Source organism: Molossus molossus, unplaced genomic scaffold (genome assembly GCF_014108415.1).
Source record: "Molossus molossus isolate mMolMol1 unplaced genomic scaffold, mMolMol1.p scaffold_m16_p_1, whole genome shotgun sequence".
NCBI classification, from domain to species: Eukaryota; Metazoa; Chordata; class Mammalia; order Chiroptera; family Molossidae; genus Molossus; species Molossus molossus.
This window is the reverse complement of record NW_023425344.1, coordinates 544,961-572,855: the sequence shown is the minus strand read 5'-3', so window position 1 is coordinate 572,855 and position 27,895 is coordinate 544,961. Positions and strand designations below refer to the sequence as shown.

Here is a 27,895-nt window from a genome sequence, read left to right as displayed (position 1 = left end):
CAGTCCCAACAGACTTTAAAAAGGCTTTTATAGGCTGATTCTAAAACTTATGTGGAATTGCAAGGGAACTAGAAAAGCCAAAACAACGTTGAAGAAGTAGAAAGTATTACAAGAGGGACTCATACTCCCCCGTGAGACTGACTTTGGCGCTACAGTGGCCGGAGTCCTGGGGTGTCGTTGGGGACAGCCTTACGGTGGTTACATAGAACAGAACACCCAGAAACTGACCAAGGAGGTAGTTGGGGGTTTCGTTTTTTAAACAGAGGCCTTATTATTCAGTAGTGGGGGCAGTGTTCAACAAATGAGAGTGATTTCTCTCCCTCTACGCACACGAGTGAACCTGTGATGGGTCATAGACCTAAACATTAAAACTAAAACATCTGGGCCCTGGCCGGATTGGCTCAGCGGTTAGAGCATCCGACTGCGGTCCAGAGAGACCCAGGTTCGGTTCCCGCTAGGGACATGTACCTCGGTTGCAGTTTGTCCCCGGCCCTGGCTGGTCGTGTGGGTGGCAGCCACTCGATGTGTCCCTTTCATGTCGATGTTTCCCTCTCTCTCTCTCCCTCCCACTCTATCTGTGCAAAAAATGGAAAAATGTCCTCGAGTGAGGATTAAAAAACAAAAACAAAACTAAAACATCTGGGAGATGTAAGATTATCACTGAAACTGTGGGCCAGTATTCCTCAGAACACAAAAAGGCATTAACCATAAAGAAAAACATTGATAAACTTGACTAAAATGAAAACCTCTGCCCATAAATGAACTGTCAGTAAAGTGTAAAGACAGCTTACAACAGATCCGCACCCAGAATATCCGGTGATTCTTATAAATCAAGAAAAAGTAGATACAAAAGGACAGAAGACTTGGGAGAGACCCCTGAGTAACCAATCAGCACCTAGGAAGGAGCTCTGGTGTTCTCAGTGGGTGAGAAACGCAGTCCCCGCCCCCATGTGGCCCAGTGCACCCGCCTGGACACTCACCCACTCAAGTGTGCGGCAGCAGGAACCCTCCCGTGCGGCTGTCACTGGAAACACTCGGCCTTGTGCAGCTAAGCGTACGGCAACGCCACGGCCCCGTCGTTCCGCTTCCCGGTACTGCCGAGAAATGGACACGCCATCCACAAGACGAGCACCAGTGTCCAGCACAGGCAAAGCTTGGAAACACGCTGAATGTCCATCACAGAGACTGGATGAACCACGTGTGGTTCACTGTGGGGCAGTCACTCCTCAGCGACACAGGACCAGACACACAGCACTGACGGACTCAGGACTTGCCGAGCGAAGCGCAGACGCCCAGGAGGGCGGAGTTTGTCTGGCAGTGACTCCAACTGACCCTGGGCAGCTGGGGTGGGGTATGGCTGGTCTGGGGTAGACACATAGTAACGCCTCCTGGGGTCTGGGAATGCTGCAGCCAGGCTTGGAGGTCCACATTTATCAAAACTCATCGACCTGTGTGAGGTCTGTATATTTCAGTGTATGAAGTCTTGACCGAAATTAAATCCCATGAGCTGACGACCAACAGGCTGTGCGAACTGAGCCGCAGGCGGCCTCCCACATGGGCATGGGCCAGCACCTGCTCTAGCCAGCTGTGTCCAGTGTCCCCTGCAGACAGGAAAAGCGCTGTGCCCTGGTCCAGTGGGCACGACCAGCCGTGGAGAGGAGGGGTCCGGCTTCCCTGGCCCCCCGTCAGGAGCTGCACTACCATTGCCCGTGTGAGGTTGGAGAACTGGCTGAGCCATTCGGACAATGACCCATCCCTTCGGGGATGCTGACTGGGAAAGGCCTGGGCCCCTAAAGGCTGGACGATCTGGGTGACGGGGGCCTATTGTTGACTTTGATGAGAAGGGAAGAAGCAAAGAACAGGCTGGAGAGGTGAGACGGGCAATCCTAGAAGCCTGCTCACAGCTGCCCCACCGCCCCAGCCCAACTCAGCAGCCCCAGGGTAGGCAGGGCACACAGGGCAGCCGGTGCGGCTGCCACATGGGCCCGCTGCCAGTGACCATGCTGAGTCCACCTTCGCCCAGTGTCACTGGCTGGTGCAGCCACACTGTTCCCCCGAAGCAGAGCACACTGACAGACCACAGGCTGTGCTCGCTGGGACATGGCCGCAGGCACAGGTCGGGAGCAGAGGACAGCTGGCACCCACACAAAGCCACAGCTGCCAGGACCCAGGGGTGCGGGCCAGAGAAGTGCAGGCCCCGGGGACGAGCAGGCCCCGGGCAGGGCTGGTGGGGGCTATGGAGCCATCTGTGGCTTTAGCAAGAACATGTGAAGGAGCAATGGGGACAGAAGTGAACAGCGCAGATGTGTCGGGGTCGGGCCCCAGGGCACATGATCTCCAGCTGTGTCTGAGCCCCACTTTGGCCACAGCAACAGAAGCCACACAAATTCAGAGGCACTTGCCAAAGGAAGCTGGTAGCTCCTGGGGGCTGATGCAGACAGCGAGGGCCCTTCACAAAAGGAGTCCTACCTGAGCCTCTGTACAGCCCACCCCTGTGCCCCCCCGGTTCCCTGTGTGCCACCTGGGCAGGCCGGATGGTGAGTGACCCAGTGCCCAGTCCCTGCCCGGCAACTTCTCAAGAGAAGCACAGCTCCAATGAGGCTGCACCTGCCATGGGGAAGGGGTGAGGCTGCCGCCCTGCTTCCAAGTCCAGCAGGTGCCTCTAAGCACGGGAAGGACCCTGCTGGTGGCCTGGCACCCGGACAGGTGCACGCTCAGTGGGGGAACCCTCTTCAGGGGCCCCCGAGGACCCAGTGGGACCCCGTCAGCAGGTGCCACCTGGAGGGCCGTGCAGCTGGTGGGGCTCCCCGTGCGCTACTGACCGGGGAAGGGGGGGGGGGGCCAGCAGACAGCCAGTGTCAAAAATGCACAGCAGCTTCCGCCTCACACGAAATGAGAAATAGAAAACCCTTTTATTAACATGGTTTACATTTACAGTTTATTAGCTAAGCAACATCCACATGCAAAAATTAGCACTAAGTAGCACAAACCTCTGCGGACGGCGGTGTCCACTCCACAGCTCACCTGACCCCAAGCCGGACTGCTCATTTCTGTGACCAACAGCGTTTACAGTTGTGACGGACCACCGTGAGGCCTTGCAGACTCGGCCCAGCGGGTCCCACGGGGTGCACAGGCTGTGCAGGCGGGGAGGCTGGAGCCGGTCCGCCCAAGGGATGGCCTGTGGCAGCGGCTCTGCAGAGTCCATGTCCCCGGTGCTTCCGTCGCAGCAGGAGACGGGCATGGTCACCACTGCTCCAGGCCAACACACAGGACACACGGGTCCCAGGGCTCGTCATCAGCAACAGGGAGGAAACTGCCGTTTTCTGGAGTCCCCTGGTGTCCAGTGGCCTCGTGTCTGAAAGGCGGCAGTCCCCCCAGCAGCACTGGCTGGCCGACTGCAGTCCTGCGGCTGAACGTGGTTTTCAAGGACAACTGTTCACTCTTCCTGCCTCTGCTCCTGAGTGTCTGTCGTTGCTCATGGATCTTTGGTCGCAAGAAGCAGAAGCACCGCCGGGCAGGGTGCGGGCACAGCCTACATGATGTACACCTTCTCGGCTTGTGAGAAGTGGAAGACCTCTTTGGTTCTCGGGCAAACAACCTTATCGTCTTGACGAATAGAGAGCAGAGACTGCAAAACAAGACCGGACGCATCAGGACCAACCACACAATGAGCCATCAGGAAAGAAATCACCCTGTTTTACAGTTACTTCCTGAGGGAAGATGCACCTGTTAGGGAAACCCCATGCTCCCCACCCGTGGTTTCCCGGCCCTCACGTTGTAGCCGTAGACGTAGCCGTTGGGCAGCATCATGGGCGGGTTGTTCTCGTTCATCACGTCGCCTGAGATCTTGCAGACCAGGCGGGAGTTGGCACAGTGGGCCATGGGCAGGGGCTGCGCCAGCTTGTTCAGGGAGCGGCTGCACACGGGGCAGTCAGGGCTCTTGGAGCTACCGTCCTCCTTGTAGCACTGTCTGTGCTTCGGGTTAAGGAAGGGTCGTGGGCGGCAGGCTCCCAGGGAGACCAGGTGTGTGGAGACCACTCACTGTCCTGTGCGCCCAGGCAGAAAACAAGCAGAATTCTCTTCCAAGGCTAAGAAAACACTATGTTCAGCAGGAAAACAGCCTGAGGCCTGAGTGAAACCAGAGGTCAGAGCCCCCGGCCAGGCCCTTCCCACCACAGGAGAGCAGGGCCCCGCACGCTCACCCACCCTGCACGGCCCTCACCACAGCTGGACATCAGGAGGGCAGCAAGCCGCGAACCAGCTCTCCCTCGAGTGCTCCACCCGGGCAGGGCCTGCCCAACGTGCCAGCCCCAGATGGCAAGCAAGAGGCCAACAGCCCTGATGGGGCCCTGGAGGGGACCATGTGGTACCCTCAAGAGGGACCCACAGACACTGGGTCATTGTTCGCTCTCTGGCCACGGGGAGGCTGCTGCTCTGTGGAGACATGACCACCAGTGGGACAGCAAGGGCCCAACCAGCAGGCTCTGCAGGACTCTTGGGATCCACAGGAAAACTATTCCAAGTGGTTCAAGTCCCAGCTGCCAGAGGACACACAAATGTCTGCTCTCCGCGGACCCGCCGTGTGCTGGCAGCACTGGGGCAGGGTCTACGACCAGCAGCGCCACCCAGGGGCCAGCACGGGGACCGCACAGTGTGACAAGGGCCAAGCGAGGCCCAGTCTGCAGGCGAGCGGGAAGGATACGGGGTCTTTATGGCCGAGAGGCCGGCCTGCAGGGTGAGGGTGAACACGGAGCTGTTCCCCAGCTGGTGCAGCCGGTAGTTGTCGTAGCGGAACTGCTGGATCAGCATCCTCCACCGGGCTGGGTCCAGCAGGTCCTGGAAGAGAAGGCAGAGGCTGGGACAAGACATCGGCCACACAGATCAGGGCCACAGGACAAGCCCCTTCCAGCCCACTGGTGCTTGCGGGTGGGGTCCTGTGACTTCGTGACCAGGGCAGGACTCTACGAGCCAGGACAGCCGGGCTGAGCGAGTCTGGAGCCTCCTGCTGGGAGCACCAAGGTCTGAGTGGAAAGGCCTCATTCGAGAAAATAAAGGCTGAATCTGGTCAACGCCTGTCCTCAAAACCACCACATTACACTCAAAGCCGTGTGCGGGGGACACACAGACGCCAAAGCACACTCTGACATCAGCCCAGGGAGGAGGGCACGACCAGCCACCCTGCCTGAGCCCCTCAGAGTCAATGGCAAGTCACACGTCACAGTGACAAGCCATGCTCTAATGTCCTTCTCTGAGCACGCAGGGTCAAGCCCCCAATCGGGCGGCTCTGGAAAGGACAGCTCTGCCCAACCCTCTGCTTCAGGCCCCGTCCCCCTCATGTAGTCCACTCACACCACCAGGACCTCCCCCCAGGGGACAGGCAGCTGCCACACTCCCCTGCTCAGGTCCTCGCTCATCCTCCCAGGCCCGTCCCCCTCTCAGGACACACTTCAGTCTCAGCTCTGTTTCCTCTGAGCGAGGTTCTCCGTGAGCTCGTGGGCTGTGCCTGACCCTGGAGTCTGGCAAGGGGGAGGCACGGCTGCCTGCTGGGAGCCCAGGAGAGCTCACTCCAGGAGGCTCGCACTGGCAGCCAGTGCTGGACACTGGAGGCAGCCACTCCCTGGGAAGTGCCTGGCCGGGCCCCTCAGGGAGGAGGCCCAGGCAGCACACTGCCCTCACCTGGGCCTCTCACTCCCGAGGTCGAGGTGGCCAGTCAGGTTTGTCATGAGCCTTCTCCAGAGAAGGGAAGATGCCAGTTAGGACCTGAACTGAGACTCACCACTGAAGAGCATCGTGACCTCGTGACTGTGACCAGAGCTGTATGAGCTGGGGGGGGGGGGCGGGGTTCCAGATGCTGGGCAGAAGGCCTGCAGCCAAGCACTGCAGGGTGGGGGTGGGTCCCACCAAGGGCTGCACAGCACCCCGGGTGTGGCCCAGCCCTGGGATGGGTGGGGCTGCAGGGGAGCTCAGGACAGAGCAGCCTCAAGGCTTAGACAGCAAGGCTGGTTCAGTCGACGAGGAGGGAATTTCACTTCAGTCCTCCGGCATGGGCACCAGTGACAGAAGTGCCGCGGTCACGTGTCCCCGTAGAACCCATGCAATGAACCCTAACCTCAAGCTGTGGTGGCAGCAGCTGGGCCTTTGGGAAGAACTCAGGCCATGAGGCTGGAGCCCCAGACCAGATCAGAGCTCCCTGGTCCCTCCCTGACGTGCGGCACCCACTGCATACTTCCAGCCTCCGGGACGTAAGGGACATGTTTCTGCTCCGTGACCAGCCACATGTGCTGGTCATGTGCAGGCGTGGGTGCTGCTGCACAAATGCACACACGTGGCGGGGCGGACTTGAGGGAAGGATATTGGTCCTCAGATGGCGGTGCAGACGTGGACGGACGGCGTCAGAATGAGGGCCTGTCACTGGAGACTGGAGGGACAGCGGCCCGTGACAGGCAGAGCCGGCCGCACTGCGCCAGAGGACGCCTAGAGGAAGCAGCTTCTGCGCTGAAGGTGCAGCTGCTTCTCAAGTGTTTACGGTCAAGTGTGAGGTGAGAAATGCCCGAAGGTCGGACTGTTCACAGACAGGAAGCAGTTTCAGGGTCTGGGAAAGAACTCAGAGGGTGCAGCCCGCAACCCCAGGAGGACACCAGCCTGTGACCAGGACTCTGCTGACCCGCCCGGCAGGAGAGCCAAGGGTAGGAGACGAGCAGGAAGAAATGAAGGGTGTCAACTTGGGTGTTGGGATGGGATGTGTCTCAGGACAAGTGGAGAAAGATCCCAGAGGCAATTCAGAGACCAGTGGGGCTGCCCTCAGCTTCATGGAAGACGACGCCCACAGGGAGGGCCTGAGCACACCTGTGCCAAGACACCCAGATGCAGGGCAGGTTTCGCAGAGATAGCCACTGTTTGGGAGACACTGGCACCAGGGGCTGGGGGTACTGTGCTCGCCAGGCCCAAACACAGAGAAACCTTCTGGTCCACTCTCAGCAATGAAGTGGAACAAAACAGGAGCAGGCCCACTGGGCCCGTGCTCAGCATGCAGGTGACGCTCGGCCCCACGGCCTACAGGCCCGGTTACCTTGTAGGGAGAAATGTGCGTGTCTGGCGGGAAGGCCAGCATGCCCATGACCTGGCGGACCTCGTCCAGCTGGCTGCCTTCGGCCTGACTGAAGTGTTTCCTTGCATGTCTAAAAGACAACAGTTTGGTTCTAAGTTTGTATTTTCACCTTTAAGAATCTGAAGTCAATCTCCACTCAGTGACCTAGGCCTGGGTCTGCCGGGAGCTCACCAGGGCCCGACCCGGGGACACTCAGAGTGGCTTTATTCCAGCACCCCAGGGGCAGGGGCAGGGGCAGCATGAGATGCACTGACTCAGAATCCCACAGAAAGACCCAGAGAGTGTGACCCAGATATGCAGGACCCTGCCCAAGCCCTTCCCATGACCCTGGTTTACCCAGATCCAACCCCAAGGGCACACAGTGCACCAGACCCCGGGGGACAAGACAGCCTTACCCTCCTGGTCTGCAGCGACTGCCCACCCTGACCCCAGAGACCCCAGGCATGCAACTAGGAGCCACTGGGCTCGGGGACACTGCTCCTGCACCCGCACACCCACTTCCTTCCCAAAGGGCCCCTGTCCTCAGGGGAAACCTGCCCTCATAGATGCCTCCATCCACCCTCCACGCTTGGAGGGCCCCAGTCTGGGCCAGCACTGCCGAGTGGTGGCTGGATGGGGCAGTGGGACCGAGTCAGCACCGTGGGTCAGAAATGACGAGCACACCAGAAAGAAACCGAGCCTGGTGACCATGAGGCTGCCACCTGCAGGGAGACCCCCACCCACTCCAGTCCCAGTGCTCGTCTTGGCTCTGAGGGCCAAGTCGGGGGGGCACCTGAGCAGAGCTGCAGCTGGACACCCGCACTCCAGGGGCTGCCTCTGCCCTGTGGATGGACAGGTGGGAGCCAGATGCACCCCCTTCCTCAGGCTCTCGTTGGGGACACCATGCACCCAAGGAGGCTAAGAGGAGCAACGGCAGCGCCCTGCCTGGACCCACAGGCCTGCCTCGAGGACGCCCAGGGAGCCCTGCCAGAGCTCCGCATGCCCCCCCCCGCCCCGCAATGGCCATGACGTGACCCCAGCCTAACGACAGTGGAGCAGGCAGACGACCAGGCACATCAGTTGCTCCTGAGCTAAGGAGCTAACAGCACTTTCCCAAGTGAAGAGACAGGGCCACAGCCTTCTGCCCCCCCACCCCCGCACACACAGGTGACAGGCAGGCTGCTGCTGGGAAGGGGAAGGGCCCGCCCATCAGGAAGGCCTATGCCACCTTCCCCAGCATCTGGAGGGCGGAGGGCGGAGGGCGGAGGGCGGGGCCCGCCCTCCGCCCTCCGCCCTCCGCCCTCCGCCCTCCGCCCTCCGCCCTCCGCCCTCCGCCCTCCGCCCTCCGCCCTCCGCCCTCCACAGAGAACTATGTGCCCATCTCGCTGCGTACCTCACGGCATCCAGTCTCTTGTTCTGCCGGATGAGTTCAATGAACTCCTGAATCCTTAGGCTGAACTCCAGGCAGCTCTGAGGGTGAAGACGAGACAAAGGCTTAAAGGGCGGCACTGCAGAGCCGCACAGCCCAGCCGACCCCACAGACCAGCCTGATACCGTGCACACAGCACTCTGGACAGGTCTGACGCCCCACCCAAACTGCAGGCCGAAGCCCACTTGCTGCTGGGTCTGCGGGTCACAGGCCCAGCCTCTCCTGGCTAAGTGTGGCAGGAGCAGCATTGCCACTGTGGGGCCAGGCCCTGGAAGATGGCTGGGCGGGCCTGAGAGGCATGACCCAGGGGGAGAAACAGCCAGGGTGCAAGGCCGCAGGGGCCGCCAGCAGTTTGGAGTGAGGGACACGGCCCGAGTGAGCACATGGCTGCGGGGGAGCCTCTCTGCACTGGAACCTTCTCCTACTGAGCCCTTCCTAGGCCACCAGCCTCAGAGTCACAGAATCAAAGTCACTTCCACCCTGACCTGCCGGTCAGACCAGAGCTGCTGGGGGGAAGCAGGCCATTCCCTGTGCCAAGGCCCCAACACCTGGCAGGTGGCATCTTACACAAACAGGGCTGTGAGCAGGAGCAGAGACCAGTGGATGGGGGCCACACAGACACCTGGGGAGGATGGTCTAAGCAGAGGGAACAGCCAGTTCATAGGCCCAGGGGTGAGCGACTGGCCAGGACCAGGCAGAGCCGACAGGTGGTGAGAGCGGGTCAGGAGCCCCAGGACTGGCCGGCGTCCACTGCGTGTCTGATAGGCGCCAGCCCAAAAGCTTGTACATGAGATTTGAGGGCACTAACACACCAACACCAACTTTGACATCTTAGCAATATGAGGCAATCTGGGCTAAAACGCTGGGGCTGGGGCTGGGGCTGGGGCTGGAGGGTAAGCAGGCAAAGGTAACTCCTGTAACCTACGACAAAAAGATGAGTTGCTTTACAAAAGGAGTAATTTAAACTAATATCTTCCACGTGGTTTCAGGTAACGCTCAGTATTTCCAACCAGAAATAAGATTGTGTGGATTACAGAATGAGAGACAATCTTAGGGTTCTTCCCTCTTCCTTTGAGTTCCATGACACCCAGATTCCAGGTGGCATGACTGGAGACTGCCCACAGCAAGTCAGGTCAGTCAACCCCAGACGTCCCAAACTCAACGTTGGCCCATCGCATCGCTTCCACCCGGACCTCCGGGCTGCGTGCAGCTCCCCGGCTCAGCAGCGACTCCTCAGGCCCCATCCCTGTGCCACGGACAAGCGTGGAGCGCCAGGACGTGCCGCCCAGACTCAGGGGCCAGCCAGGCAAGGGCAGAGAGACCCGTACCTGGTGCCCCACATGTGCACAGATGCTCACAGCAAATCGGGTTCCCCTGTGCCCCCCATCTCCTCACTGGGCAACCTTTCCCATGCCTGACTCATGACTGGGCGGGGCAGGTGTGGCCATGCAGACCACCTGTGGGGAGAGGCCTGCCTCCTGGGCCTCAGCAGCCGGAGCCCCCGGGAGGGCACTGCGCAGTGGAGCTGCAGGTGCTCTCGGGCACAGCCCCGCAGGGACAGGTGCGATTGCTCAGGATTGCTCCTGGCCCTGAGGCTCACTTTCAAATCCAGCAGGTCCTGAGTCACACCTTTTCATGACGACGTCAGTGAGCAGCCACAGGACTTCCCAGGGTGCCTCCGACCTGGTGTGTCAGGGCCCAGACACGCGCACCAGGGTGGACTGCAGGCACCCGTGGGCGACTTCACGGGGAGGCACAGCAGCTAGGTGGCGATGCGCCGAGCGCTGACCACGCCTTGCACTGTCTGCGACCTCCACTGACACACAGCGCGTCACAGGTCGCTGTGCACACGTCTCCAGTGTGGAGACCCCAGCCCCCACTAGGTACTGCCTCAGCACAGCACCTACTTCAGAAGTCCCTTCTCACTATGTGAGACTCGCACCTAAAGCTGCTCCTCCTCTAGTCTCCTGAGCATCTGCGGATCCCGCGGGCCCTGGTGTGGCCCCCCCAGGCTGCATGTGCCACCGAGTGTGTGACCACACGTGCACACACGCGCACACACACTGGAGTGGTTGGGTACCCTAATTGGTTCAGTCGACATTTTATGAGCATGTTGCTACGTCATTAGGGCGTCTTCCAAGCACACTTTTAGGTGACTATGGTCTTTCAAGTTCAACGGCCATCGGTGGGTTCAGCCTCACCCGCTTGCCCACAGTGGCCGCGAGGCCCCGTCTGAGAGCGCCCAGGGGGCGCGCCCTCGCCAAGCAGCCGTGGGTCTGGGAGGGAACGGGCTTGCAGACAGCTGTCAAGCAGGGAAGCCCATTTCCTTCAGACCCAGTCCCGCTCTGCGAGCAGCACGGCTGTGGGGGCTGGGGCAGGGGGCAGGGCGGGTGTTACGTACCAATTCTGGCTTTCCTTTTATGGTTTCCATACCAAGATCCTCACTTTCTTTAGGGGAGCCACTGGCCACTCTACTTTTCCGTCCCGGCTTCGCGTCATGCTCGTTTTGGCGGCCCTGAGTGGCAGAGAGTGTCACCCTTGGCTGGTCACTATGCGCACACGACAAACTCAACCAGGGAGGGGTTAAAGACGCTCAGTTTAGAAAACAGAAAACATAAGTTTTCTAACGGAGGTGGGAGGGTTAACACGTTAAACACCTCTGCAAGCCCATGGAGAAAACACCTTTCCGTAAGCATACTTAAACTACGTTCAGGTGTCTGTTTTTGAAGCTGCTTATGGGTATCAAAAAATAAATAAAAAATGCTGTGTTCAAAGAGTTCCCCGGCCTGGAACTCCGCACCCTTGCCGGTGGACAATGGCTCCCCGCAGGGCTTCCCCCATCCTGTGAGGATGCAGGCGGGCAGGACGGGCCAGCTCCAACCCAGCAGCGGCTATCACGCTGCTCCCTCAGAAGCTCATGTTAGAACATTGGTCCATATCCTAACTCGGAAGGGGGTGCACCACCCGAAATACCCCAAACCCACACCAAACCCAGCAACCCCAGCAGATGACCAGAACCGAAGAGCTCTCAACCAGCAGGCGCGGGTGGCACAGCCTCAGCCCCGCCCCTCCCGAAGCCCCGCCCTCCGGGACCCGCGTGCACCTTCATCTTGCGCAGCCGGGACTTGTTGTCGTGGCACCAGGCCAGGCAGGTGGCTGTCTCGCGCCTCTCCAGAGACTCCTCCACTTCCTTGGCCGTCAGAAACATCTCGATGTTCACTAAGTCCTGGGGGGGAGGAAGCGGTGCACGCTCAGAGCACTGGACCCCACACCCTTGGACCCCCAGCCCACCAGACACCCTCGGAATCCTCCCAAGCCCTGCAGCCGCCCTCCGGCCTGCGCGCTCGCGCACGCGCTCCCTACCCGGACAGCCCGCGGTGCGCAGGGTCTGCACAGGCCAGGCCGAGCTCCAGCAGAACCTCGCAGCGCAGGGAGCTGAGGTCTGCCCCCTTCTACCCTCCGCAGAAGACCTGGAAAGCCCAGCAACCCAGCCCCTCATTTTCTGTTTCTTTTATTCCTCTGAGGATTTATTTAACCTTTAGGTTTCTGAAAAGGGGTAGCCAGAGTGGGTGGGGCCGCGGCTGCTGAGCCCTGCGGGAGGCAGCAGGGCAAGGCCCCGGCAGGGCAAGGTCCCGGCGAGAGGCCGGCACAGCTGGCCCGGAGAAGGCCCCGGCACGGGTCAGAGGACCTGTGCGCAGACGCTCCCAGAGGGAGCCGCGGGGAGGAAAGGAAACCGCAGCAGGTCGGTCTCCTGCGCCCGGGATGGACGCGGGGGTCGCGGGGGACACGGGGGACGCCCGACACGGCAGGCTCCTGCGCTGCGGGGAACCGGGGGCTCCGAGCGCCTGCCCGCACCCTGCTCGGGCACGAGCTCAGCACCCAGGGGACCCGAAGCCCCCTCGACCCCAGGCGGGAGCCCCACGTGTGGGTGGGCTTCAAGCTTCAGAAGGGGCCAGGTGGGAGCAATGTGTCGCTGCGGAGAGACGGGAGCCCCCGCGCTGGGCTGAGGGTCCCTGCAGGGAGAGCAGCAGCCACGGCGGCCCACCCAGGACGTGCCCACCAGACGCCGCTCCGCGCAGAGGTCAGACTGCGGTCATTTTAGTTCCTGTGGGCCATGGGCATCCCTGACTCTAGACCGGGATGGTGGGGCGCAGGGCTCCCCCCCCCCCCCCGGAGGCAAGAGCAGCTTGTTGCTGTGCCTGTTCCTCCCTGAAACGGGCCAATGGAGACCCTGCCCTAGGAAACGGCCCCAGTGAAACCAGGGAGCACGGGGCAGGCGGGCATCGTGAGAGCCCTGAACCTCCTCGTCAGAACCGGCCCGCGTCAGACAGCCGGGCGGCGGGGTGCGCAGGGCTGGGCCTGCCGGGACGCGCCCGCACCTCGATGCCGCTCTGCCGCGCCAGCTTCACCGCCGTGTTGTAGTAGCCGCAGCGCAGCAGGTGCTCCACCATCATGCGGTCCATGCGCTTCCGCTTCCACAGGCTGGCGGCCGCCGGCTGGTCGCTGCTGTGCTCCTTGAGGTGCTCGATCCTGCGCTTGCACAGCTTGGCGCTCTCGTCCTCGGCCTGGATGGACTCCACCGCCTGCCGCGCGGCACAGAGGCGCTCAGGCCAGGGCCAGGCCGCCGCCCGCCCACCCGATGCTCCCCAAGGCCGCCGCCCTGCGGCCGGCCCCCTGCCCTCGGCGCTGCTGGCTCAGGTGTTCCGCAGCTCTGGCGCCACAGACAAGCACTTTTAACGTTGCTATGAACTGGCCTCTGTCTTTTACGACGAGTCAGTTTTGTTCAGAACTGACACAGCGGTTCCGCAGGGCCCTGCACGGGCGCTTTCTGCAGCGTGGCCAGTGCAGGCCCAGGTTTCTGCCGGCTCGCCCTCCCCCACACACCGCTGCTTCTGGCTTCCAGCTGCTGCCACAAAGCCAGCTGGCTGTCAGGGTGTTTGCTGCTTCCCTAGAAGTGGCCTTTTTCTTTCACTGATTTTAAGGTTTGTCCTTGCATTTCACTGTTTAGGGTATGAACTAGCCCTGCTCCCTGCCCCTCTGCCCACCCGCCTGGGATCTAGCAAACAGGAAACACCACACCCGTCTCTGCTTACACAGCTCCACCCTCTTCTAGACCCCCACTCCCCCACCGTTGCATCCCCGTGCTGCATTCCGGGGGCTTTCTCAGGCCTACCTCCCAGCTCATTCATTCCAAACTGCAGGTTTGATGCATCAGTGTTAAAATGTCTACTATAAGCAAACATTTGAGCTTTTCATTTCGGTTGCTGTGTGTTCCATTTCTTGAAGCTTTATTTGGTTTTTTAAACTGTCACTTTTTATATTTTGTTTTCTGCAAATACTTTCAAGCTGTTATTTATTCCTTAAACACAGTAAACTATGGTCTCTGACAACATCTGTATCTGAAGTCTGTGCAGACCTCGTTGCATTGTTTTCCTGTGTCTAGTCAGTGTCCTGTGCACCTGATTACAGTACACAGATGATGGGCCCCACACCACAGGACTGCACTGCCTACCTGGCGCCAGGAGGATCCCTTGCCGGGATCACTCTGCCAGGTTGAAGGGCTGCAATGCTTTGTTGGGGGTGTCCACTCCTGAGCACCCTCACCCGAGGTGCAGTGCTGCAGAGTCCCAGCATCGTGCCCTGGTTACTGGCATGCCAGGCCCTGGAGGGGCTCCCGTGTCTGAGCAGTGGCCGGCCCACCCTCAACTCCCCTGCTCCTCTCTGCCCTCTGCCCTCCTGGTGATTCCTTCTTCTTGGGGGTTCTTTGACACATTCAGTTAGGCATTTTAAACTACCACAATTTTGCCCTGGCCGGTTTGGCTCAGCGGTTGGAGCGTCGGCCTGCGGTACAGAGAGACCCGGGTTCAGTTCCCGCTGAGGGCATGTACCTCGGTTGCAGTTTGTCCCCGGCCCTGGTTGGTCGTGCGAGTGGCAGCCACTCGATGTGTCCCTTCACATCGATGTTTCTCTCTCTCTCTTCCTCTCTCTCCCTCCCGCTCTATCTGAACAAAAAATGGAAAAAAAAATGTCCTCGGGTGAGGATAAAAAAATAAATAAATAAATAAAAATAAACTACCACAATTTTGGGTTCTTCTCAGTGGGCACCTTAGTGCAAATGCCCTATCTACCATTCCCAGAAACAAAACCCGACATGCTGTTTTGAGGTGAAATTCTAAATATATCAACCTGCTACCCATCCTGGCCTGCGGCATGTGGGTTTGGGACACTCTGGAGCCAGGACAGCCAGCCCACAGGCAGAGAAACGGGACTGGAGGCTCCAGCATGCAGGCAGTGCGAGGGGGCGCCTGGCGGCACAGCCCCTCAGGAGAGCGCAGCCCCAGCCCCGTCCCAGCCCCACAGGAGATGCCCTTCTTAGGACAACCTGGGTGGGCAGGCCCAGGACCAGCACAGACCTTCCTCTTGAGGACACTAAGCTTCTCCACCACTCCATCCAGAAGGCTGACCACAGAGTCCACGGCAGGGCAGCTGCTCAGGGTCTTCTCCAGCTCGGCTACCACCATGGTGACGTGGCTTGTCTCGCGGTCGATGTTTTTCTGGGCAGCTCGAAAACGCTTGTTCAGTGTTTCGTAGGGCACCTGCAGGAGAGGCGTGCTGAGACCCCCAGCTCCACAGGGACATGCAGCCCCTTCACGGCACTTCCCGAAGGTCCTGGTTCTCTAGAACTGTCCCCTCTAAAACCTGAGACCTGCAGAGGCAGCATGAGTTCCTGGACAAAGAGACCAACAGAGAAATGCACACTGCCCTGCCCCACAGGCCAAAAGGTTGTGGGTTTGATCCCCAGTTGCGGTGTGTACAGGAGGCAACCGAATAACATTTGTTTCTCTCTCAAATCAATAAAACATATACACGGATGAGGATAAAAAATTAGGAGAGGAAAAAAAAAAGCAAACCGTCCCCAAACCTAGAGCAGAAAAAATACGGGAGATGCCAAGGCCAGCTTCACAGCCTGGACATGAACGTCCACTTTCAACTTTTATCCAAACAGGACGCAGGCCATGCTATAATTTCACCTTCAGGCTATCATCGGTATCCAGTCCTAACGATTTATACTACAAGGTTATACATAATCTAACTTTTTTTTTATCCTCACCTGAGGGCATTTTTGCATTTATCTTCAGACAGAGCGGGAGGGAGGGAGAGAGAGAGGGAGGGAGGAAGAGAGAGAGAAAAAAACATCGATGTGAAAGGGGCACCTCGACTGGTTGCCACCCACAGGACCCCAACCGGGGCCGGGGAAAAACTGCAACCAAGGTACGTGCCCTTAGCGGAAACCGAACCCAGGACTCTCTGGCCTGCAGGCTGACACTCTAACCGCTGAGCCAAACTGGCCAGGGCCAGATTTAACTTTTTTATCCTTTTTTTTAAATTAATTTATTTTTGTTACAGCTGTTTCTCCTTTTCCCCCATTGACACCCTCCTCCCGATCCTGCCCCTCCTCAAATAACTTTCTTATCATTTGATGAAAGAAAACAAACTCAGAACCTGGTGCCCCCTGGGATGCGGGTGGCCGTGAGGGCAGTGTCCACAGGCAGACATTGGGCTGACCCAACCTGGGGCGTCACAGCACCAGCCACGCTCCTACAGCTGCAACACTCCGTCACCTCAGCACCCTCCTCTGGGTCAAGCCAGCCCTAACCCTCCACTACACTCACCTCCAAGTGGCCCTGACCCATACTTCCTGCCCCCGCCCTCCCAGGCAAGGACTCACCTTGCACTTGGCCCTCAGGGCCCGCACCCTCTGCTGGCTCCCCTAGGCTGAGCTTTCCGGCCTCGCCTTCTGCCACCCCTCCCTCCCCACCAGTCTGGCCTGAGCCCAGGACCTTGGGTGTGACTAAGGTCAGGGTGTGGCCAGCCCTGCCCCAGCAGCAGCTCCCAGAGGTCTCTGCTCTGTGCTCCCCACGCTCAGTGCCCAGCCACGTGGCAGCCTCTCTGGCCGGCCTCTCCTGCCCTTCCCAAACCACCCTGCTATTTGGTCACCAACAGCTCCTTCCCAGGCTCCTCCTCCACAAAGGGCTTTGGCCAAATGAAGGAATGGAATTCCAGAAATGCTGAAGATTCTAAACCACACAGAACTATCACTGGGGAAGGAGAGAAAAGAAGGGTAGTCTCAGATGCTCAGGGACCCACGTTCAGTACCCACAACCTCCTGGGATGAAAATGACTCAGAGAAAGGCCTCAGCTAGAAAAACATATAAAGTCAGCGAGGCAAGATATCAGGAGACACAACAGACAGCAGTGGAGAAGAAACCAGTGAAAGGTGTGGTCCGACTAAGAAATGTAGTTAGCCAAAAGGGAAAAGATGCCTAAGTAAATGCAGACAACGTGACTAGAAATGTAACAGGCTTTGGAAGAATTCAAAATAAAAGCAAATAAAAACACATCCCTAAAAGCACAGGCAGCAAAATCAAGAGACCAACGGACCATCAACTGAGACCCCAGCATCGACAGACCCACCGACCGAGGGGGAGCGGCCCGACAGAGGAGCATGTCAAGCCCACACCCGAGGGCCCCTGCCCAGCAGACAGGAAGAGCTCCTCCAGCTCAGCAGGTCTCCAGACAGCCTGACCAGAAACGGGCACGGGCCTCCCGCAGACACCTCTCCATTCCAAGGGCAGCACACAAGCGGCGGGTGCTCAGCGTCACTGCTCAGGGAGAGGCATCAAAAACAAACGCAGTTCACACCCACTAGGACAGCCCCTCCAAAACCAGAACCCAGTGCTGGTGGGACGTGGGGACATTGGGACCCTGTGCACTGCGGCGGCATGTAAGTGGTGCGGCCGCTGTGGAAACAGTAGTACGATCCAGCAATCCCACTTTGGGTGCTAGAACACTGACCCAGAGAGGGAGGAGCAGGGGCACCAACCACAGCGCAGTCGAAACTCTGGATATACTTAAGCCTGCCCTCTACATAATGGATTCCCGGCCTCAAAGCAATGACCCTGTTGTCACTGCTGGTTGGTCAGACTGTGGACATGACCCCCAGGGATCCAAAGGGCCTGCTGCTACTTACTGGAAAATCCATGGTACGTGCACTGTGAGCTCAAACCCGTGTGCAAGGGCCACTGGACTGCAAGCCGCAAGGACTGAGAACAGCCTCAGAGCAGCCGTGGCGTCACCCACAAGGGGTGAGACAGGGAAAGGGAAGCACCCAAGTGTCGCGCTATGGAGAAGGGTACATGTGGTCTGCACACAGGATGTCCTTCAGCCTTGCCGCGAAGGACACCCTTCCACAGGCTGCAACCCAATGAACCTGGAAGACCTGATGCTGATGAGATGAGCCCGAGACAACCCTGTGTGAGCCCACTTCCAGGAGGGCCTTGAGCAGTCACTTCTAGACATAAAGGAGGTGGTGAGTGTGGGGACTGGTGGAGGGATGGGGAGCTGTTGTTCAATGGTGCCATGGACCACTGTGCCCCCCATAACTCAGGTTAAAATCCTAGGCCCAATGTGAGGGGGCCTCTGGGAGGTAATTAAGCCACGAGGGTGCAGCCTCATGAATGGGATCAGTGCCCTTAACAGGGACCCAAGGGCTCTCGTGGGCCACCCACAGTTGGAAGAGGCCTCACCAGACCGACCATGCTGCACCCTGACCTGGGACTCCCAGCCTCCGAACCGTGACGTGTCTCTGGTACTTTGGGACAGCAGCTGAGCTGCCTGGCGCCGCTGTTTTGGCTGTTCTGGGTCCCTGGCACTGTCCTAAGAACTTCAGGATTGGCTTGTCAGTGTCTGCAGCAGAGCCAGCTACGATGCTCTCATGAACAGTGCTGAATGTGTAGATCCCTTCGGAAGTACTGCCGTCACAAAGTGAGTCTTACTTCTGAATATCCTAGTATTCTTGATGCTATTACACATCAATTTTCCTTGATTCCCTTTTCTCATTTCTAAGATATGCAGCACCTTAGAAACGCATTTTGAATCCTGCTCATTGGTTCTAGCCAGGGGGTGGAGGTTGTGTGTGTGTGTGTGTGTGTGTGTGTGTGTATTCCTTAGAACTGTACCCATACAAGAGCATTTAATCTGCAAATAGTTTTGCCTGTTCTTTTCTAACCTGAATGCCTCATTTCTTCTACCTGCCTAACTGTCCTGACTAGACCTTCAGGACAACAATGAACAGCAGTGGAGAGAGGAGACACCCCTGTGTTGTGCCTCATCTCAGGGAGAAGCATGGTATCTACCCTTTACCATATTGAGAAGTTCTCAACACGGTTGTTGAGTGTTTCCATCATGTAAAGGTGTTGAATTCTATCGAGTGCTTTTGCCTGTGTCAGGAAGGTGAAGATGGAGTGGCTGTCCTTTGGATGTTGAGATGATGTACTGCACTAACGTCTTTGTGTTGAACCAACCCTGCATTCCTGTGGCAAAGGCACACCCTCCCTCCCCCCGTCCCAATTCACACTCCTTTTCACCTCGCTTGTTGTCAGTTTTCCACTGATAATTTTGGGCGCCTATACCCATTCCTGTTGAATAATGGTCTGCAGTTTTCCTGAGATATCTTTGTCTGGTTTTGGTATCAGGGTAATACTGACTTCATAGAATGAGTTGGGAAATGTTCCTTTCTATTTTTTGGAAGAGTTTCTCAAGGATCCACACGAATTCTTCTTTAAACATGGAACAGAATCACCAGTGAAAGCCATCTGGGTTTGCCATTATGCAACATTTTTTTGAATCTCTTTAAACGTTACAGGCTGCCCTGGCCGGTTTAGCTCAGCAGTTAGAGCATTGGCCCGCAGTCCAGGGAGACCCAGGTTCGGTTCCCGCTGAGGGAAAAAAAAAAAATGTTATAGGCCTATTCAGTCATTTTTTAACCTACAAAATAGCAATTTTATATAATTCCATTCTACACATTTTCTGTTCGTGCCTGTGTCCAACACTCCACAAGGAAGAGAGGTCTTGGATCTTTCTCATCAATTTGAATCAGCTCTTTATAGTTCATATTTGGTAGGTTTTTAGAGTTTGTTATTTACTTTTAAATTCTGACTCTATCTCATCTACTAAACTGGACACTTGGGTCTGGATGATTCAGACCTACTCCCCTGTACTTTGGTAACTGGCTGCAGGCCAGCTTCTAAGATCCCGGGCTCTCCAACCCCGAACGGATGTCTCCTCCAGCTCTTCTTTCCCCGTCAGGGACTCACAAAAAGAAATCCTTCCTGTTTGCCCAACTGAAACAGATCTGACAAACAGGCAGCTGAGACCTGTATGAAACATCTGCACGCCCACAGCTCCGCACACCCCTCCCGCACAGGTGGTTTGCTGCAGAGTGTCCGGCTCCACTACTTCTGTGATGTTTGCCGTGGGCTTTCTGACAATATTTGCTGACGAAAAGTGCATTTCATTTGTCATCACAATGTTCCCAGCCATTTTTACCAACACAGGAAGGAAATATTTCCCCAACGGCATGCAGCCTTTATCTTTCACAATTAAGAAACCTCACAAGAGGTTTCTAAATATTTATCACAAAGCAGTAGCATCTTCTCAGATGCTGGCTTCAGCCTGCAAGGCAGTACACACCCTGTACATCTTGGAGAGCTGTCTCTGTTCTGCTGTGTCCCACACACACTCCCCAACCACTGTGGCTTCTGCTACCCTGAGCGAGTCTTCCCAAGCACGGCAAACACTTGAGGGAGGCTCACCACACAGGAGGGGTTCAATCCCCACTTTATTTTATTTATTTATTATTTTTTAAAACAGGAGTTTATTCCATTTGTTTTTTCAATCCTCACCCGAGGATATTTTTCCATTTTTTGTACAGACAGAATGGGAGGGAGAGAGAGGAAGGGAGAGAGAGAGAGAAACATCGATGTGAAGGGACACATCGAGTGGCTGCCACCCGCACGACTGAACCTGGGTCTCTCTGGACCGCAGGCCGACGCTCTAACCGCTGAGCCAAACTGGCCAGGGCTGTTTTTTCTTTTTTATCCGCACCCGAGGACATTTTTGCATTTATCTTCAGACAGAGCGGGAGGAAGACAGAGGGGAAGAGAGAGAAACGTCGATGTGAGAGAGACACATCAAGTGGCTGCCACCCACAGGACCCCAACCGGGGCTGGGGACAAACTTCAACAGAGGTACGTGCCCTTAGCGGGAACCGAACCGGGGTCTCTCTGGTCCACAGGCCGACACTCTAACCGCTGAGCCAAACTGGCCAGGGCTATATATATGCATTTATTGATTTTTTTTTTTTGTCAGGGAGAGAGGAAGCGAGTAAGAGGGAAACATCGGTGTGAGAGACACACAGATCAGTCACCTCCTGCATGTCCCCTACTGGGGACTGAGCCCGCAACCCGGGCATGTGCCCTGACCAGGAATCAAACCAGACCTCTCAGTCCATGGGAGGACGCTTAATCCACTGAGCCACACAGGCCAGGCTCAAACCTCCATGTTATTTTTTTTATCCTCACTCGAGGACATTTTTTCATTTTTTGTTCAGACAGAGTGGGAGGGAGAGAGAGAGAGAGAGAGAAACATTGATGTGAAAGGGACACATCCAGTGGTTACTACCCGCACGACCCAACCAGGGCCGGGGACAAACTGCAACTGAGGTGCACGCCCTTAGCGGAAACCGAACCTGGGTCTCTCTGGACCGCAGGCCGACGCTCTAACCGCTAAGCCAAACCTGCCAGGGCTTAAACCCCCATTTTAAATAGGCTCCTTGAAAAACAATACTTCGCCCTGGCTGGTTTGGCTCAGCAGTTAGAGCGCCGGCCCGTGGTCAAGAGAGACCTGGGTTTGGTTCCCGCTGGGGGCACTACCTCGGTTGCAGTTTGTCCCAGGCCCCAGTTGGGGTCGTGTGGATGGCAGCCAGTCGGTGTGTCTATCTCACAACGATGTTTCCTTTCTTCCCCCGCCCTCTCTCCCTCCTGTTCTATCTGAAGATGAATGCAAGAATGTCCTCGGGTGAGGATAAAAAAATGATGTTTCTGGTCAGTTTCCAGAGGGTGTAATGAGACCAGTTCAAGGGAACCTCGAACAGCAACCTCGACGTCCACGTGATTGTCCCATCCCAGACCACTGGTCACGTGCAGAATCTCTCGTGACGCCGACCCTTCCAGACAGAGCAGTGAAGGGACACAGCAAGTGCACGTCCCGTCAGCGGTGCAGACGCAGCATGCCACCAACCGCAGCCAGCTCAGGGCCAGGCCCTCCGCCAGCGGCCTGGCCCCACTGCCTGGAGGACTCACTGCAAACCCAACGCAAACCACACAGGCGCCTTGCTGAGTGGCACAAGTAACACCAGCACAGCTTACTTCCTCTTTTTTTGAAAAAGATGTTTTCTTGCCCTGGCCGGTGTGGCTCAGTGGATTGAGCATCGCCCCATGGACTGACAGGTCCCGGTTCCATTCCCAGTCAGGGCACATGCCTGGGTTGTAGGCTCGAGCCCCATGGGGGGCGTGTGGGAGGCTGTCAATTGATGTTTCTCTCTCTCAAAAAAAAAAATCAATAAAAACATATTGGGGGAAAAAAAGATCTTTTCATGCCCTGGCTGAATCAGCTCAGCAGTTAGATTGTCAGCCTGCTGACCCAAGGGTCGCGTGCACAGTTCCAGTCAAGGGCACATACCTGGGTTGCAGGATGGATACCTGGAGTCGGTTGGGGTCCTGCAGAAAGGCAACCAATTGATGTATCTCTCTCACATCAATGTTTCTCTCCCTTCCACTGTCTAAAAATAATCCTCAGGTGAGGAGTAACAAAAAAATTAAATGTGTGTGTATGTTTATTGATTTCAGAGAGAGGAAGGGAGAAGGAGAAAGAAATATCGATGAGAGAAGACCACCACTGGCTGCCTCCTGCACGCTCCCTACTGGGAATCGAGCCTGCAACCTAGGCATGTGCCCTGATGGGGAATCGAACCAGGACCTCTCTGTGCACGGGGTGACGCTCAACCCACTGCGCCCACCGAGCCCCACTGGCCAGGGCGCCTCCTCCCGGTTCAGGTAAAACACCCACACGGAAGGCAGCTGCCGTGCAGCGAGGTTGTTGCTTGGGCACTTCACACCCACCCTGGTGTCGATCAGGGCCCGGCCCTTCCTGCAGCTTCCTTTTACGAAGAAAGTCCTCATCGAGCGCAAGGCAGGTGGTGGTCGCACAGCTGCCACACGTGTTCAGACAAACACAACGGACAGAAACGCAGCCGTCCCCGTGCCAGCGAGGGCCAGCTCGCTGCGCTGCTGCTGCTGCTGTGAATGCCGTGCTTTCACTGCCGCTGCTGAGTCACAGAAAACGGGTGTGCGCGTCTATCACGTGCCCAGTTACTGTGCTGACCTTTCTTAGTCGCTGTGATCACTTCCCAGTTAGTTGGCTTGCATTTAATGGACACATAAACACATTATGTCTCACTTATTCTAACAGTTACTTCTGTTTCAATTCTTACTGCTTTGGACAGAATTGCCAAAATAATATTTTGGTCAAATTTTTAATCAAAGAAATTATTTCTTCTCTTCCCTCCCCAGAGCTTATAAACTATGGTTAAAAACAGACAAAGAAGCAAAAGACACTGTCAGGTGCAGGCAGGAGCCAAGAAGAACCCAGCAAAGGAGCAAGTGGGGCTTCCAGTCTAAATAAGACTCGCTGGGAAGGCAACACCTGAGCAAAGACCAGAGCACGTGAGGGAAACAAGCCACACGGACACCTGGGGAAAGTCTGGGCAAAGCAAACAAGTGCAAAGGCGCCGAGGACCTGCCACGCTGGCATGCCCTGCAGCAGTGGGAGGCCCCTGTGGCCAAGCCCCAAGGGCAGCAGAGGTGGGGGAGAAGGGGAGAGGAGGAGACAGGGAAGTGGAAGCAGGAGGCCAAGGCATGAAGGCCGGGGGCCACCCAACAACTCAGGTTTTTACCCCAAGTAAGACCAGGAGCTCCCGGAGACAGGAGTAGAGCACAGAGGACCGGCAGCTGGAGGAGGACACGGCTCAGGATGGGGCCACCAGAGCCACAGGAGGGCACTGAGGCAGCAGGGAGAGCCCCGGGCTGCAGCAGCAGGCCAGACTGGGTGGCTCTGAGCATACGCTGACGGTGGGCAGGGCAGGAGGTGTGCGTGCACGGGGAGGCGGAAGCTGAGAGCACTCGGGTCAAGGTCAGGACTGAGGTCAGTGAGACCATGAGACAGCTGGTGCTTTTCTCCGAGCCACATGTGGCTAAACAGTCCACACATTCAACTACTAGTGATGTTTAGTTATCAGCTATCAATTTGTTATTGGAACAGAAGATAATTCTTTTTTTGGAAGTTTTCAAAATAACGGTCTCCAGGTACCAAGACTCTAGAATACTTCACACCCCACGAGACCCAGCAGTCGCCTGGTAGACATGGCAGCCACGCAGTGCTCACGCTCAGGGTCCAGGTCAGCACCTGTACCCCCACTCCCCAAGAACGCTGACCGTGCTTCGAAGTTCATGCGCCGTCATGTGTGCCGGCCACCGCTTTCTTCCAGGACCACTCTGCTTCCCTGACCTGCAGCCACGGCACCTGCGTGGGCCCAGGCGCTCAGTGGCTCTGTAGTCATGACCTGCGCTTGGCTGTGGAAAGTCCCGAGTCACATCGCTCCCACGGGACTGAGTGCCAACGGGTCAGGCTCTGCCAAGACTTCCACACAGCCATACAGTCCTCCCAAAACGTAAGTCCACAGCCACCCACCGAAGCCACCGTATCCACCCCACAGGTCTCCAGCCTCCTGCTTCCCCATACTTGCCTCGACTTCATCCTGGTCGCTAAAGGATCTAAAACCTCCTGCCCACTCGTTCACTGCCGCCTCCCACCAACAGGAGCTGCGCCAGGACAGGGACTGTACTTGTCTCTCTCTTCAGGACACCCCCGCACCCCTAGCAGCGCACGGTGCTCGGAGGCTCTCTGAGAGCTGTGGGAAGACCACGAGGCCTCAGTGTCTGGAACCTCAGCCCGCGCGCCCCGGGCCTCACTGTTGTGGCATTGAGACAAAGGCACCAACAAACAGGACCCCGGCCATCACGGCCAGCTCAGACCCTGAAGCCAAGTGGCCTGGTGACCAACGCCAGGCCCTTCTCTTGGGCTGCGCAGACCACCCAGTTTGGGTGGTAACAAAGAATGTCTCTAAAATACCATTTGAGCCCTGGTTGGTTTGGCTCAGTGGTTATAGCATCGGCCAGCGGACCAGAGTCGTGGGTTCGATTCTGGTCAAGGGCTCGTACCTCGGTTGCGGTTCAGTCCCTGGCCCTAGCCGGGGTCGTGCGGGAGGCAACCAATTGATGTGTCTCACATCGATGTTTCTCTTTCTCGCCCCCTCAACCTCTATCTGAAGATAAATAGAAAAATATCCATTTTTTTCAATCCTCAAGTGAGAATTGAAAAAAACAAAAAAAAAAACATTTAATTTCAGCTATCTAAAGGGAGAAAAAGAAACACAGCAAAAATTAACAGGATGATTAGCAGAATGACTTACAGAATACACATAAGTTATTTTCATAATCAGGGAAAAAATATTAAAAACAAAATTAGTTCAAGGTAGTGGGCTAGGCATCCAAGTTCTTCCCTCTCTGTCCCTAGAGGCCTGAGAGGCGTGACCAACGCCGAACCCGAGAGCACTCAAGGGTAAGGACAGAGCCAAGGCCACACCCTGAGGCTGCGTCCCACCCCACCCATAAAGCAATGTAAAAACCAGTGGTTCTCAAGGGGTTGATTTCTTGCCCCCCCCCCCCCCCCGCGCCCCAGGGCACATGGGGCCCTGTCTGGAGACCTTTAAAGGCCATGCTACTGACACCTTGTGGGTGGAGGCTGGAGGCACTGCTAAACACCATGGTGCGCAGCCCCCACGACAAAGAACCGTCCATCCCAGAGGTCTGCCGCGGGAGGGAGGCCTATGCTATCTACCCTGGGCAGGGTGCCAGTGAGGACAGGGTGACCAGATTAGAGCAGGGGCAGCAGCACCTCAAGGCAGCTCCATTCTCTTCCCACTTCTCCAGGTACCCAGGAGCGCCAGGCCCTGAGGCTGTGACAAACCGACCCAGGGCTGCAAACCTGAGGGCTCTGAGCAGTACATTCCATTACCCTGCGGACACATGTCCTTGGACCAGAGCAGCACAAGGCCCCATCCAGGACCCCAGCCCTCAGTCCTCCCTCCCTTCTTCCCTGACATCTGCGCTGTGCCCCCACCCTGTGCCCGGGCTCTGGACCCTGCTCAAGACTGCACAGCACAGCTCCTGAGCCATGAGTTCTCCCAATGTCCTGCTAAATCTGTGTTAACAAACACATCCAGGTCAAGGACCCTTATTTTCCTGGTGAAATCTCAGCATCCACGAGGAATCAGTCCTGCAAACTTCTAGGAAAAAATGTTAACTCAGCACTGACATGTGTCAACATAACAAGCCTTACTAAATGGAACCTAAACAAGCTGGAAGGGCAAGTGGTGGAAGCAGCTTCTCTAACTGCAGAAACTCTGCTTTTAAAATCATTCTAAAAAAGAAGTGAGACTTTCTTAAAAACCCAGCACGCTTACTTGAAAGGACACAATATTTGTTTACCTGTGTGAGTATGTGCACGACTATTTCAATCAAAGGCTATTTAATAACTGCCGAACTCAGGCCACATTCGTGATTGTGAAACGACAGAGGACGGGAGGGAGGAACCCTTTCCTGTCTGGGGTTCCTCACATTCACCAGCCAGGATCAAAAATAACCATCAGTCCTGACCTTCCGATCTTGTCTGTCAGCTCAAATGACAACCTGATGATGGACTAAGAGAGACAAGGCCTGCAGGTAACAGTCCCCCCACTAATGCTGGGGCCTCAGGCAGCTTGGCATCACGTCCTCTGTGAGCCGCACGCTGACCACCTACACCCTGAAGGGGTCTTGCCAACAGGCGCCAGCTCCAGGTCCCCTCCGGTGTCAACCATGGTTAGGGAAGGGCAGGGCGGTCTGGCTCTGGCTCCAGCCCCGCATCTTCCAGTATGAGGTTCCCCCACTTCAGACATGGGAGCTCACGCAGCCTCATCCGACGGGAAACATCTCGGAGCCGGAGGTCTTCCAGCAAGCGGTGACCACAGGGGGCAGGGCTCACAGCAACCTGGCCACGCCGCACCCCCACCCCAGTCACCGCAGAGGTGGGGCCCCAGCGAAGGAATCCACGGCGCCCAGCCACAGCTCCCCCGGGAGCGCTATGACCTTGGCTGCGGAAGGAATTCACTCCCAGGGGCTTCCTCTGGTCAGTCACCACCCAGCCCTTTCCGCACTCGGTAGGCAGCAAGGCCCGGCCCTTCCTCGAGGAGCACCCCTTTCACCCTCATGGAATGCGACCTGGCGAAGTGACCATCCAAGGTCACCCAACCGGGAACCCAGTGGCAAAGGCTGTATTTCAGGTTTGGCAACAACCCGCAAAATGGGTTCCATCAGGGTGCCGGGCTCTCCTTACAACTTCCCCCGCTGGGGACCGGACGCCGCACGCCGCCTCCTGACGCCGGGCACAGGGAGGGGCCGGGGCCGCCGCGGCACTCGGGCTGGGCTGGGCGACCCCCCCGCGGGGCCCGGCCCCCACCTCGGCTCCGGCCCGGGGTCGGGGGCAGCTCGGGCCGCTTCGGACGCAGGCGCCGCAATCCGCAGGGCGGACGCGGGGATCCCCACCCTGCCACGCAGCCCTCCAGGCGGGCAGCAGCGGAGCCCCGCCGCCCCCGCCCATCGGCCCCGCAGCCCCAGGCCCCGCCGCCCGGGGAAGCCCGGCGCCCCGGACCTCGCAGACCCGAGCCCCGCGACGCGCACCCGCACGCCCCACAGGCCCCGCCCCGTGGGCCCATGGCCGCAGGCCCGCCGCCCTCGGGGAGTCGGCCCCGCACACCCCGCAGGCGGCCCCCGCCCCGGGAGCCCGGCGCCCCGGACCTCGCAGAGCGGCCCCGCACACCGGCCCGCCGACGCGGGGAACGGCCCCGGGCGCGCCCGCCGGCCCCGGCCGGGCGCGCCCGCCGCCCGCCGGCCGCGGACCCACCTTGAGGGTCGGGTACTCCTGCACCTTCAGGGTCATGGACAGCTGGGCGGCCGACTCCTGCACCGCCATCTTGAGTCGGCCAAAACATTAGCGGCGGAGGAGCGCCGCGCGGCACGCTGGGTACTGACGCCGCGGGGCGGGGCCGCGCCAATCGCGGCCGCCCCCGGCCTGGCGGCGGAACAGGGCGCGGCCGCGGCGAGCACGCCGAGAGGCGTCCCACCCGGCCAATCAGCGCCGGCCTACCTTTCGTCTAGCCAATCAGCGGGAAGACCAGCTGGGCGGTTCCTTCCTTGAATTTAGGGCGGGGTAGGATGGTCTCCCGGCCCGGCGCTGCTCCCCCCGACTGGCGGCCGTGGTTCTTGCGCCTGGGGGGTGGGGGTGCATGGGGACTGGGGGCGGGCGGGCGGGAACCCGCGTGG

At 57.9% G+C, this 27,895-nt stretch overlaps 1 protein-coding gene across 5 annotated transcripts; it reads right to left on the bottom strand.

The window, feature by feature from the left end:
• Positions 1-2,929: 2,929 nt before the first annotated feature.
• Positions 2,930-27,587, bottom strand: MAEA (macrophage erythroblast attacher, E3 ubiquitin ligase). Of its 5 annotated transcripts, XM_036273810.1 has the most exons (10): positions 27,477-27,587; positions 14,930-15,112; positions 12,896-13,099; positions 11,620-11,742; positions 10,918-11,031; positions 8,481-8,557; positions 7,070-7,178; positions 4,703-4,836; positions 3,775-3,970; positions 2,930-3,628 (listed from the first exon to the last, which is right to left on the bottom strand). In XM_036273810.1, exons 1-10 carry the CDS (start codon positions 27,543-27,545, stop codon positions 3,533-3,535), a joined length of 1,305 nt encoding a protein of 434 aa, XP_036129703.1. In that variant the 5' UTR covers positions 27,546-27,587; the 3' UTR covers positions 2,930-3,532. The 5 variants fall into 5 exon arrangements, with proteins under 5 accessions (XP_036129703.1, XP_036129704.1, XP_036129705.1 ...); XM_036273811.1 differs by lacking the exon at positions 10,918-11,031; XM_036273812.1 differs by lacking the exon at positions 12,896-13,099.
• Between the last annotated feature and the right edge of the window lie 308 nt (positions 27,588-27,895).

Excerpts from the sequence above, each read along its gene's own strand:
- MAEA (XM_036273810.1), bottom strand. The coding sequence starts at position 27,545 with ATGGCGGTGCAGGAGTCGGCCGCCCAGCTGTCCATGACCCTGAAGGTG. Across the intron at positions 11,743-12,895 it reads CGCGGCAGAGCGGCATCGAG|GACTTAGTGAACATCGAGAT; the intron begins GTGCGGGCGCGT and ends CCTCCCCCCCAG. Across the intron at positions 4,837-7,069 it reads CGCACATTTCTCCCTACAAG|GACCTGCTGGACCCAGCCCG; the intron begins GTAACCGGGCCT and ends CTTCTCTTCCAG.